This window comes from Eimeria tenella, genomic scaffold, assembly GCF_000499545.2.
Source record: "Eimeria tenella Houghton genomic scaffold, Eth_scaff39, whole genome shotgun sequence".
NCBI lineage: Eukaryota > Apicomplexa > Conoidasida > Eucoccidiorida > Eimeriidae > Eimeria > Eimeria tenella.
The window spans coordinates 241,800-255,092 of record NW_013543318.1 but is presented as its reverse complement, the minus strand read 5'-3'; the positions used below and the strand labels follow the sequence as shown (position 1 = coordinate 255,092).

Below are 13,293 nucleotides of genomic sequence, written 5' to 3'. Positions count from 1 at the left end.
GTTTAGGGTTTAGGGTTTAGGGTTTAGGGCTTCTTGCCCCACAGGGTGGTGGCCACTGGGCTAGCTGTGTTTTGGCCTCAGAAGAAAACAAATATTTTATTTTGGGATTTAAAATAAATTTAAAAAGATAAAAGAGCTGCAGAAGGCGGGAGAAAGCGGAGAAAAAAAGAAAGGCAAAGAAGCAGCTAATTTGCATGCAGCAGCAGTTCTCAAGAGCTCCGATTTGTGCAAAAGCCGCGGATCTTTGGAGGAAAAGGTATCTGTACACCTCAGAATTGATTTATTTATATTTTTAAATCAGATGAGATATTTATTTTTGCAAAAAGTATTATTTTAATCCGCGATTTGCAGTGGGGGCTGCTCGCTGCGCAAAGTTGCAGCAGCAGCCCCGGCTGTGTACCTGCAGCTGCCGCAGACGGCCTCTCGCACTGAGACCCCAGTTTTAACCAAATATTTTAATTTTTAATGATTTAAATGAACTTAGGAGCTTCGCAACTGCTGGGCAGACATTCCAGAGTTTCGGGTGTACGTACACCTCGACGGCAGCGGCTCTGTTGGGCGCCTGCATGCGCAAACTTGGGGTGTATAGGCAGCTGTTTGGACCGTTTTCACGGTTAAAATCTTCATTTTTTGGATATTTCTGCAAATTATTTGCAAAAAGGGGCCTCTGGGGCGCAGCGAAAAGCGAAAAGACCGAGGTCTAGCCCTCCCGCCGCTGCTGCCTGTGCTGCAGCCACCGCTGCTGCCGCTGCTGCGCTGGGGTGTACGTACACCGCGGAATACGCGAAAATGAGCCGCGACCAGCAGCTGCAGGCCTCCTGCACTTCAGTTTATAATGATTACAAACTTTGTCTCAGCGGCTCCAACAGAAACCCGCAAAAGTGCCAAGAGTTTCTTCCCTCTCTCCGTTCTTGCGAGAAAAGGTATTTCGTTTGCGCCATTTTACTAAAGTCTTTGTTTTGCATTTTCTTTATTTCAAATTCCTCTGTTTAATTCAAAAAGTGTTTTAAGTTTAAATGGCTCTTTTGCATTTTCTTTTTAATTCAATTCGCCCCATTTTATTCAAGAAGCACTTTTAATTGTTTTGAATCATATTTCTAATTCAAGAATAGTTTTGAATTAAATGGAGGAAATGGAATTAAAAATAAAAATTCAATTTGTGTCATTTATTTCAAAAACCCCTTTTAGGATTTTTAACAAATTCAAAAAATGAAATTCAACTGATTAACAACAAGACTCTAATTAGGGTTTGTCTTTATTTACTTTTTATTTTATTCTATTTTTTATTTTCTTTTTCTATTTTCTTTTTTTTTTATTTTTTATTTTGTAAGTTAACCTGTGTTTGCCTGCCCCCGTAAGAATGTTTTTTGTTTCAACAAATAAAAAATAAATAAATAAATAAATAAATAAATATACACGTATAAATATATGCATGCGTTGCTGATTTATTTGCATTTACATTTAAATATATAATACGGAGGTTGTTGGGTCTCTGTGATGTTTAGGCCGAGGGTGTAGGGTTTAGGGTTTAGGGTTTAGGGTTTGAGTCTTGAGTTTGGGGCAGAAGAGATATGAATGAAACAAAAGCAAACCAAATAAACAAACAATTAAATAAAGTAAGTTATATGAATTAGATTGAATTAAATTAAATTAAGTAAATAAAATGAAATAAAATGAAATGAAATAAATTAAAATGTTTTATTTCTTTTTATTTGTATGCAGCTTAAAAGTCTCTTACTGCATCAACGAGACCCAAAATTTGATGAACTGCGCGAGGTGAGAATTTTCATTTTCTAAAATTTATTTAAATTTATTCATTTATTTATTTATTTTCGTGTAATTCTTTCAAATTGTTCTTTCGTTTGTTTATTTTGTTTTAATTCATTTGTATGTTCTTCGTTTTATTTTAATTCTCCTAAATTTATTTTTATTTATTTTTCGTTTTGCTTTCATTTGCCCCTCTTTCCGTGTAACACCAATATATTTGTTTGTTTTGTTTTATTTGAATTTTTAAACTTCAGGTTTGTCCATTTAAATTATTTAAATCTCAGAATATGAGTAAACATCGACAGATAATTTATATGTTTTTATTTAATTTAATTTTATTTTTAAATTCATCTGCAGAACCCGCATCAGTACTTGCACATTTGAGGTGTACGTACACTCGGTGGCCCTGACTTTGCGTTCGTTCTTTCGAGTTTTTTTGCGTCAAAATGGCATTTAAAACATTTAAACTGCACGTTTAAAGAGGCGCTGAATGAGGCTCATAAAAGGCACTTGAATCTGCATTTAAATCTGCATTTAAAGCAGCATTTGCAGCTGCATTTGGGGAGAAAAAGGGGTTGAAGTGACCACTGGTCATGTGGCGCAGGAAACCCGATCGCAGCGTCTGCGCTAAAGAGTTCGTCTTGATGAGAGAATGCAACAGACCTGGGGGCCCCCAACTGTTGATAACAAGTGAGGGTTCGGGGGCCCCCCGTTACGAGATTCACCCAAACCATTTGCACCTTTTTAACTCCATTTCTGCGGACTTGGGGCCCGCTGAGGCCCCCAAGAGAGACAGAAAACGCATGCAGTCTCTTATTCAAGAAATGAAAAAAGAATTTAATGCAAAAGCTTTCGATTTCGTCCCCTACAAGTTCGAGTCCTTTCGCCCCAACCCCGGCAAGTGATCCTCAGGTGTACAGACACCGCAAAGCGGCGAAACCAAAAAGGCGAAAGCGAGCGTCTGCTCAGGTGTACGTACACCCGAGAAACAGAAAAAACAAAAACATTCACTGCTGCGGGAAAACAAAACATTTAATTTTAAAAGTCCAACAAGAACGACAAAAATCCACAAATATGAAGACCCCAGGCCGCCGCCGCCGCTCCGGTGTCCAGGCAGCTCCGGTGTCCATACACCTGAAGCCCAGAGCTGGGGTGTATAGGCAGCTAAAAGCAGCCAATTGAGCAGCAGCAGCAATCCATAAAAGTCACTTTTGTGTAAACAACTAAAACTCCAAAAGACCTTTTTACTTTTCTTTTTACTTTTATTATTAACTCCACTTCTGCGGATTTAGATACCCCCATTTGGTCCCTTAAAACAATTAGGTGTATATATATATACTTGTATATATTTAATGCATTTGTGCACAAAGATATATATAAATACATTTATAAATGAATTTATAAATGCATTTATAAACGCATTTATATAAATGCAGTGCACTTGCAGTTTAGAAGCACACTTGCTTATTATGCTTGTGGGCTGTACGTACACCCCAATGTCCGTTTCATAAGGGCTGATTGCATGCATGCAAATTAATTTGTTGGAATCCACTGGAGGTTTTTGTATGTGCCGAATAGATTTGTATATATACTGTATACATTATATATATATATGTACATATGTGTATATATATATATAAATTATACATATATATAATGCGTATACATTAATATGGACTATAAATGTTTGGAACATACAGAATTTAAGAAAATTATATAATTTAGTTTTAAAAAGGAAATATTCTATATATATGCAATGCGGATGCTTTAAGGTGTACTACATTAAAGATATTAAATAATTAAAGTCTAGAAAAAGCATCATATATATATATACTTTAACGTGCGCTATAAATATTATTTATTTATTTGTATTTCGAAGACTTCGAAAAATAATTCGGCTGCACACAAATGTCTAACGACACGCCTAAACATAGAGCTTCCCACAAGCAGCAGCAGCAGCAGCGGCAGCAGCAGCAGCGGCAGCGGCAGGAGCAGCGGCAGAAGCAGCAGCAGTCGCAGCAGCAGTGACCAAAAGCAGTTATAGTAGCAGCAGCAACACCACACCACTAACTGCAGCACCAGCAGCAACAGGAATTGCATCGCCTGTATCGGCAGCAGCAGCAGCAGCAGCAGCATCAGCAGCAGCAGCAGCAAATGCTCCAGCAGCAGCAGCAAGATCTGAAATCCCCTAGTGAAATCAATCTGTAATAAACTATTCCTTGACTTTTTTTAAATTTATTACTAATTATGCGACAAACTATTATTTGACTTGTTGAAATTAATCAATTTAGAATTACAACACCAAAGAAAATAAACATAATCTCAATAATAAAATATTTTCCGATCCCAGTAAGTTCAGCTAATTGCCAGCATTGACTGTTTGGGAGAATCAATCATTTATTCGGATCTATTAAATAAATCGATAAAATGTTCCAAATGAACAAAAAGGTATAAGTAACTATTTGTTTTTGAATTAAACACATTAAATAAACAATTAAAATTGTTTAATTCAAAAACAAATAGTTACGCACTCCCGCTAGACTGCCATTCGCCCCCTAGCGGCCACAAAGCGCCGTTTAGGAAATTACGCTGAGTCCAAAAAGTTGAGTTTTAAAGAAATCCGAAGCCCCGGAGCAGCAGCCCCTAATTAAACATCATAAATATATAAATAAATAAATATCTATTTATATAACCGCGAGGATTACTTGTTTCGGGATTTTCTCTGGCTAATTCAACTCCGATCAATCTTGAGGCGGAGGCGCATGCATTGCATGTTCGGGTGTACGTACACCCCAGCAGTCGCTGCAGCCGTTTTCAATTTCTTTTTCCACTTCGCTTTTGCATTTGCATGCAGTAGATGACACATTTATATAATATTATGAATATAAACATGAATTTATACACTTAAATTATTTATTCTGCATATTTACTTATTTATATCTACGAAAGTTCGCAGCACCCGCACGCCCACCCGTTGCATCCGACGGCCCAAACTCGGGTGATTACAGATATATATATTTTAGAGTGTATAAATGTGCTTAAATATAATAAATAAACATAAACATAAACACAAATATAAATATATATATCCACGACCCCATAGTTTGCATGCACGTGCAGAGTCTGTACACCTCCGCATTATATACAACACCTCAACACGAACACTTGTAGTTATAGACGTCAGTATATATGCAGATTATTATTTATATATACATCCACAATATTAACATATATGTTTATATTTGTTTTTATATTTATATTTGGATTTATATATACATTTATATTTATGTTCAAGTCCTCCGCATGCAGTTTCTATGCTGCACCAGTGCCTCTTGTGCTGTACGTACACTCGGGAGCAGCAGCTCTTTGCCGCTGACAAACCCATCACACCTCATAGCAGCAAACAACACATAAACAAATAATAAACAAATTAATTTATTTTGTTTATTTGCTTATTTATTACGTCCTCCCCCTTCGCCAGAGACACTAACGGGAACCCTCCTGCTGCACCGAAAGCGTCCAGTCAGCTGGAGCTGCTGCTGTTGCAGCTGCTGCAGCAGCTACTTCTGCTGCCGCCGCTAGTTCTGCAGCAGCAGCAGCCGCCGAAGCTCCTTTTGCTGCTGCTGCTACTTCTGCAGCAGCAGCTGCTGTTGTAGCTCCTGTTGCTGCTGCTGCTACTTCTGCATCAGCTGCTGGCGCCGCTGCTGGTGCTTCTGGTGCTACGGTCGTTTCTGGCGCTGCTGCTGCTTCTACTGCTGTAGGACATGCAGCAGCTGCTGCTGCTCGTCGGCTACTGCTGCGGCTACAGCGCATCTTCTAGCTTGAAGTCTTCAGGCTGCCCTTGCTGCTGCGGACCCTCTGGCTGCTGCTTGTGCTGCTGCTGCTCGCTGTCTTCCTGCTGCGGCTGCTGCTGCTTCTGCTGGTCGGGGCCTAGGGCGTCCTCGAGGCGCAGGTCGCCGCTTTCTTCTGCTGCTGCTGCTGCTGCTGCTGCGTCTTGGGGCTCATGCATGCCATCGCCGAAGAGGTCCTCTCGAACTTCGTCGTCAGTCTTTGAAAGATCTTTCAAAATGGTTCTCACCTTTTTCCCCAGCTTATCTGCTGCTGCTTTGGCCTTCTTTTTAGCTTTACCAAAAAGTCCTTTAAGCCCCATTTTTAGCTGCTGCGCTGCAGACTGCCCCCTTTCTTTCCACTCACCTAACTTTGCTTTTAAGTCCTCGAAATGATCTCTTGCTGCTGTCTTTGTCTCATCCCAGAGGGCCTTAGCGTCCTCTACATTAGGAGGTGTTTCTTCATCTGCTTCGGGCTCGTCGGCGTCGTGCTGCTGCTGCTGCTGCAGCTGCTGCTGCTGCTGCTGCTGCGCGCTGCTGGCGCTGGACGCGGCCGCCGCGCCCGTCTGAAGCAGCGCTGCACCGCCCTCCCCACCCTCAGCAGCTAATACTGCCTTCTGGAGTTCTTTTATTTTATTTTCTTCTTTTTGCAAAAATCCCAAAAAAGCTGTTTTCACTTCCCCCTCCAGCTGCACAGCAGGAACAGCCCCCGAAGCCACCCGCTGCTGCAGCTCCGCAAACGCTGCGGCCTCGTCTTCCTCCAAACTGGTCGTTTGCAGCTTATCAAGAGCAGCAGCAGCAGCAGCAGTCTCAGCAGCAGCGGCGGCAGCAGCAGAAGTCTCTGCATGCAGCTGCGCAGCGCTGGCCCCAGGGGGCTCCATGGGCCCCTGAGCTGCCCCCAAAAAGCTGCGGGCCACAGCGTGAGAGCCATGGGCCAAAAAGACAACAAAAATGGAAGTTTTGAGCGCGGCCCCAACGCCGGCTCTCCAGCTGCAAGAAGGCGCCCCCAGCCGCGGCATTGTGGCTCCTTCTGTCTCCAACTTGGCGCCAAAAGCAGCTCAACTAACCTCCAGCTGTCGCGGAATACGGGGGGAGGACTGCAGCGGGAAGCAGGGGCAAATTCTGCACGCACAGCAGCAAAAAGGGAGCAAAAATGAACAAAAACGGACCTTTCAAAGCCAATGCACGGACAGCCGTGCACTCTTGAAGTTCAAATGTAAAAAATGCATGCAGGGGGAGATACACGGGTGTACGTACACCCGAGCGCAGCAGCAACGGCAGAAACGCACAACACAAGACAAGGCTTGCAGGCGGAGGGAAAGGCCACTCCGTGGCTGCTTCCACACTTATTAAATTCTATTTCCGAATTTTGAACTCCATAAAGAATTAAAGAAAGAAAGAATGCAAAAAGGTGCAACACAGAGGCCCGAACTAACTGCAGCACCCGCGGCGAGCGGCGGCTCCTCCTGGGAGAGCTGAAGCGCGGATTTAACTCACCAATCTGAGGGCTCCTGGGGTCCAAAACGGCGAAATTGAATAATAATACAATTACTATTCAATAAAATATAAAAACAATTAACTGGGCCGCCCCGCAAGCGCAAACACCCGGAGAAGCCCGCGGGAAGCTGGGGTTGCTGGGCGGTCTTGAGTGCGGGGGCGAGGCGGCGCGTGAGCTCTCTGAGCTGCTTTTTGGGTCTTTTTTCTCGTTTTTTGTCCTTTTCTTTGCTCTTTAAAAGACGTTCACCATTTAATTCGGATGAGAATCAAAGAGAGCGTCTTTTGCACTATTTACACGCACCGCCAAGCCTCCAGTGGCTCTCGAGCAAGGTCACGCCCGCACCGAACCCTTGCGTGCTGCTGCTGCTCGCCCGCCTTCTCGTTTTCTGTGCAGCTTTCTGAGTTTTTGCAAAACTATTTATTTAAATAAATAAAAACCGATTCTAATTTGCAAATTTATTTCGTTTTTGCTGTCTACTTCGCCCAGTCGCCGCGGGGAGCTGCAGTGCACCACTGGTCCACTGTGCCCGTACCAGGCCGGGCAACTTAAGAAGAAGACAGATCTGCACATTTTACGAAGTTCTCTGGGAACACAATTGCCTAATTTAATGAAAACTTATTAATTTTATTCCATTTTTAATTAATTATTCTTAATTCACCCTCTTCTTCCCCAAAGAACACTCTTTTTTTTAGAAAATATCCCCCACTGCAGCAAGCCCTCCATTGCGCCCAAAAGAAAGAAAGTTCTTTGCTGCTCTGGGGCCCCGCAGCAGCAAATTCAGCAGCAGCAGAAGGCAGCAGGCCTCTCGTAGCTTTGTTGAGGCTCCAAAGAAACAGAAGGACAAATAAAACCCCAAAATCTCACCAAGACAAAAACTATTTAAAAGCAACTGCTGCTGCACTTAAGTTCAAAACTGCTGTGTTTTCACCTTCGCCCAAATATCTTAAACAACTAATTTTTTTAATATTTAAAAAGCCTGCCGAATGAACGCGAGCTGCGAGGCACTCGCACCTGTGAACCTAAACCCTAAACCCTAGATTTTATCTGTAAACCCTAAACCCTAGACTCTAAACCCTAACAATGAAATGTATATATATACGTTTATATATGTGTCTATCACTACAGGTTATTCTACAGGGTTTGCATGCGGAAGACAGTGGATGATATCTATATGATATATTTTATTTAAAGATCTTTTAAATTCAAGTTTGAATTTAAGAAATGAAGAAAATACATTTGATGCATTTAATGCATTTAATGCATTTAATGCATTTTATGACACAAAGCTTCAACAAAAAGGCAAATTGTGGCAAGCAAAATGGCGCATGCATTTAAATGCACTTCAAATGAAAATTAATAATTTTAGGAGGACTTCCCTACGTGTACGTACACCGGAAGCATGCACACTGCCGCCTCCGGTGTACATACACTGCAGCTACCTCTCGGACTAATGGTATTTAAATCAAATCCAATTTCTTTTCTGTTTGCAAACAGACAAAAGACACAAACTAGAAATACATATACAAGTCCGACTTCTAAGGCAGCTGCAGCTCAGCAGCGACACCCAGGGGGTCTTTAGGGGGCCCCCTGGGGGCCCCCTAAAGACCCCCTGGGGGCCCCCAGGGCCCCAGGGGGCCCTTAGGGGGCCCCAGGGGGCCCCCTAAGGGCCTCCCGGGGCCCCAGGAGCCCCCAGGGGTCCCCCCAAGGACCCCCCGAGGGCCCCCGGAGGACCCCCGGGGCCCCCGGGGGACCCCGAGCACCCCAGCAACAGGCCCAAAGCAAAGCTGCTTCTCTTCTGCTACTTTTTGCATGCGCAGCGCCCTAGAGACGAATAAAGTTGAAGTTGAAAGATATTTGCGGGGCTGCGAGCACTGAGGGAGATTTTTGCTATGGCGTCGGTTGGTCCTACAGGGAAAGGAGCAGCAGCTGCGCTGCAGCAGCAGCAGCAGCTGCTGCTGCTGTGCTGCTGCTGCTGTTGCCGCTGCAGCAGAGAGCCCCGCTGCTGCTGCAGCAGCAGCAACCCGCGGGACAGCAACCTGCGAAATCATAAAAACTGCGCCGCGGGCAGCAGCAGACAGGTGACCAGTGGTCCACTGGCCCGCCCGCGGGCTGTACGTACAGCGGAAACTAAGTGCAGCAGCAGCTTCAGCTGTACGTACAGCTGAAACCTGCGGAAAAGAAATGCAAAAAGAAACAATGAACTTCTGGTAGCCAAGGCCACGACACTTTAGGATGGAAAATTAAAAGTGGTCAAACTGCTTCCTTTCCCATCTTTGCGTGCCGCCCGAAGGCGCCAGATGTACGTACACCCCAACCACTGGTGCTCATGCCTCCCCCCACAGCCGCACAGCTGCTGCTGCAGCAGCAGCAGCAGTAGCAGCGGTGGCGGCAGCAGCAGCTAACACGCGCAATTAGAATTTCTAGGACTTTTTTTCTCCATATATTTGGGGCCTCTGGGGCACAAACGCAGCAGCAATTCGTTGCCGCTGCAGCAGCAACTTGCTGCTGCAGCACCAACAACTTGCCGCTGCATCCACATGACTGCAGCAGCCCAGAAATGTACGACGCCTCGGTCCGCATGCGCTGCTGTGCAGCTTTCCTGCTGCGTCCGCTGCTGCTGCAGTCCCTGTTAGCGTCTGCTGCTGCTGCTGCTGCTGCTGCTGCGGCCCCTGTCCGCTCCAGCTGCAGCAGCAGCCGCAGAAGCAGCACCAGCTGCCGCTGCTGCTACTTCACTCTCCCATAGGCGCTTGCAGCAGCAGCAGCAGCTGCTGCTGCTGCTGCTTCAGTCTCCCTAGGCGGCCGCAGCCGCAGCCGCAGCCGCAGCCGCCGCCGCCGAAGCAACAGCACCAGCTGCTGCTGCTGCTGCTGCTGCTGCTGCTGCTTCAGTCCCCCCTAGCGGGCTGCGGCGAAGCCCCAGAGCTGTCAGCAGCCCCCTTGAGGCGGGCGACGAGGCGCTCGAGATCCACCAGCTTCCACGAAGGCATATTTCCCTTTTCCCTTTCGCTGCGTTTGGCTCTTCTGCGGAGGAGGTAATAGCCCACACTTCTGCGGGGCAAGTCTCCGTGGAGGGGGTCTTCGGGGGCTGCTTTGCAGGGGATTCGGCTTCTGCTGCTGCTGCTGCTGCAGCTGCTGCAGCTGCTGCTGTCGCTGAGCGCGGACGCGCCCGACGCCAACGGCTCCGGCCGCGAACCGGACGAGTCCCGCCCTTCCTCTGCTGCTGCTGCTGCTGCTGCAGCAGCAAACAAGAACAGAAGCAGCCGCAGCAACTCCATCTTCAACTTCCTACCCGCGGGAAGCACGGGACTCGACGGGACCAACCCGCGCTGAATCGGCGCCAGACAGCAATATTCTTGAGACAATAAAAGGAATCGGATGTTTCAAATTGAATTTAAATCTTTTGAGAAGAAGTTTGAACGCGAGATAAGCCCAAAATGAAGAAAACAACAGAGTGCCTACACACCGCGGGCGGTCGCAGGACTTCCGTGGCGAGCGGGAGCAGCAAGAAAGCTCCAGACTCACTTCTTCTGCAGTTTAAGTCCTGAAAGGTTCTTAAAAGCATTTGAAAACAAATTAAAACGCCAAGGAGAAGTTGTATTTGAAGAATAACTCCTTCGCCTAGCCATGGACAAGACAGGCTTCCAGACCCACTGGTGACTGCCTGCGTGGCGGCTGCTGCTGTTTCTAGCCTTTGCCGGCTTTGCAAATACACAGTTCACGTTCCTGCTGCAATAACAACAAAAAAATTAATATTTCCAATTAATATCCGAGCTTGTAGGTTCTTCAACTGATTTATATCTTCTCTCCGTCTTGGGGGTCGCTGGGCGTGGCTCTGGGTGGCACAGCGTTGAGGTGCTCCCACTAGATCGAATTCCAATGAGCTCGTGGACTTAACTCGTTCTTCTAGCTATTCCCCTGCACGTTTCGAGTTTTATTTGTGCAGTTTTATTTTTGCTGCTTTTTTCTTCTCGTAGAGCCCCTAATAAGCCCGATTCGCTGCTCCAGGTTTCCGCACTGAGTCACAAGCCCGTGCTGGCTGGTCTCACTCAAGCCCCGCATTACACTGATATCTCAATTTGACATTTCATAACAAACAGCACAGGTTTTAAGAGGGCCAGAAGCTCTCATTGAGGACACCAGAGGCGCCTTAAATACCCAGCAGCCTTGCGCCTGTGCGCACTTACCATTAGGGGAGCTAGAGTGGCTCAACCAGCAGCAGTAACTCAGCGCTGAGACTCAGCTAACTCTACTTTAAAGCTCTCTAATTAGTTTTCGCATAGTGCAACCTTTTGCGAAAAGTTTTTCGAGGATCGAACCGCAAGAACTGCCCACACCTTCAACGCTCATGCAAGAAAGTTGAACTTGTTACTGGCTGCCGTGCTCCTGTGCTGCATGAACTTTCCCTGTATGTTGTTGTTCCTCGGTAACTTGTAAAGGAGTCTTTTCCCCTTAATTGCTTTCTCGATTGAAGAACCTTTTTTAACATTTCTGCTGCGCCGGTCCCCTCTTCGTGCTTTGTGGCTTTCTCTTGTGCAGCCAGCGTGGTGGGCGGCCAGCAGAGGGTGAGGGCTTTCTCTATTCTGATTTTTAAATTCATAGCTTTATCACCTCAGGTTGCATGGATTCTGTTAGCCCATATAGGCAGTCAGGCCTTTAATTGATAGGTGCTAAAGCTGCACACTTTTCAAGCGCTACTGAAGCCAGCATAACGAATTGCCAAGTTCACAAACACTGCTTTCTACAAGCCGAAAGCAGCAGTACACTACGCAGAGGACAACAAACTCCTGAATAGATTCGCTCCCTGAGGCTCAACACCTTAACACTCACTTGCAGTGCAACATGTACAGCAGGTATTTCCTGCTCTAGCTGCTCCTGATTTTTGCTCCTTATTTTTGCACTCTTACACGGTGCGTTGAGCTTGTGGATGTCTGCGGATCGTGCTTTTGTGCATGCGGACACAGCTATGTCTTTGCTGGGCAACAATGCTAGCTATATGTGAAATTGGCACACCCGTAATCATCGAAAAATATGCGTTGACTATTTATCATGTATTTCTTATTGCCATCTATCTGCCTTGCCTTACACTTTGTCTTGCGGGCGAATCCATAGCAGAACAAAGTGCCACTGGTTCAGAAGCAAGCTTTATCAATTGTTTAATCCTTGTTTTTATCTGTTAACGGAAAACGAAATAGGTGTGCTTCTTTGTAAGGCCTCAAATATGCTGCCGCGTCTCAGGCTTCTTCCAGGTGCTGCGGCTTAAGCAAGGAAAACATTCTTAATTATCAGAAGGGCAAATACGAAAACATGTTTGCAGCATTTTTCGAAAGAAGGATACTGTAGGGCAGCCTGTGTGCGGCTCCAAGCCACTTAAAAAATGAACTATCTTCAGGGGCACAGAGTGTATGAATTTGGCTGCTAGACTTTCCCCGAAAAAGCTAACTTCATATAAAGTGGTGCTCATGCACGCCTGTCCACATATTACCCCACAAATATATCTGAATGCATTCAGTAGTTCATAGAGTACGCCTCTAGCGGCCAGCCCACGGGCCTCTCTACACTCTGCACTACAGCCTCTCTAGCGAGCCCTGAAGAGAGAACGCGCAGCGAGAGGCCGACTAAATGACTCATTTCTCATCTTCTGAATTTTCCAGAAGCTACTAAGGGGTACTTTATTGACTAAAAAGCTGCGAGAATCCGTTATTAAGGGTGGAAGCAGTGAGCCATGCTCAGGCTTCAATACAGCATTTGGCTGCCAAGAGTTTTCGAGTTTTGTTCAGCAAGTTAATAAAAGCACGAGATTTTTCCTATTATGACAAGACTTGAAGTGGCGCAGTCCTGTTCCTAGTCGCTCTTAAAGAGCGTGGGTCATGAATAGTGCTTTCAAGCACCTCCATATCCTTCTGGTTTTAAACGGCTCTCCTCTGTACATATCTGGGAGTTTGAATTTTTCTTTCTGAGTTGCATGACTACGATAAGTCAGAGGCTTTTAAACAGATAGCCCGGCATGATAAATGTGCAAGGAGAAAGCTGGGAACACTGTGCTTGAGCAGCTGGAAAGCAAACTGCAAAGTTTGCAGCAATCAAAGCTTGCTTAGTGTGTTCTAAACAACTCTGGAGTGCAGAGTAAACATCTACGTGTTTATGGCGAGCGCGTAAGACGGAGAAGGCTTAAGAGTTCTGTCTTCGAATTACCTCAAACCCTAA

General features: G+C 45.6%; 3 protein-coding genes across 3 annotated transcripts; 1 reads left to right on the top strand and 2 right to left on the bottom strand.

Annotated features, from left to right (window-relative positions):
* Positions 1-789: 789 nt before the first annotated feature.
* Positions 790-2,672, top strand: ETH_00007500 (uncharacterized protein; the record flags this gene model as incomplete). The annotated part of the gene is made up of 3 exons (XM_013376689.1): positions 790-923; positions 1,723-1,776; positions 2,372-2,672. 3 exons carry the CDS (start codon positions 790-792, stop codon positions 2,670-2,672), a joined length of 489 nt encoding a protein of 162 aa, XP_013232143.1.
* A 2,897-nt stretch (positions 2,673-5,569) lies between these two features.
* Positions 5,570-6,613, bottom strand: ETH_00007495 (uncharacterized protein; the record flags this gene model as incomplete). The annotated part of the gene is made up of 1 exon (XM_013376688.1): positions 5,570-6,613. The coding sequence occupies one exon, from the start codon at positions 6,611-6,613 to the stop codon at positions 5,570-5,572; it is 1,044 nt and encodes a 347-aa protein (XP_013232142.1).
* Positions 6,614-9,974: 3,361 nt separating this feature from the next.
* On the bottom strand, positions 9,975-10,364 carry ETH_00007490 (uncharacterized protein; the record flags this gene model as incomplete). The annotated part of the gene is made up of 1 exon (XM_013376687.1): positions 9,975-10,364. The coding sequence occupies one exon, from the start codon at positions 10,362-10,364 to the stop codon at positions 9,975-9,977; it is 390 nt and encodes a 129-aa protein (XP_013232141.1).
* Positions 10,365-13,293: the final 2,929 nt, after the last annotated feature.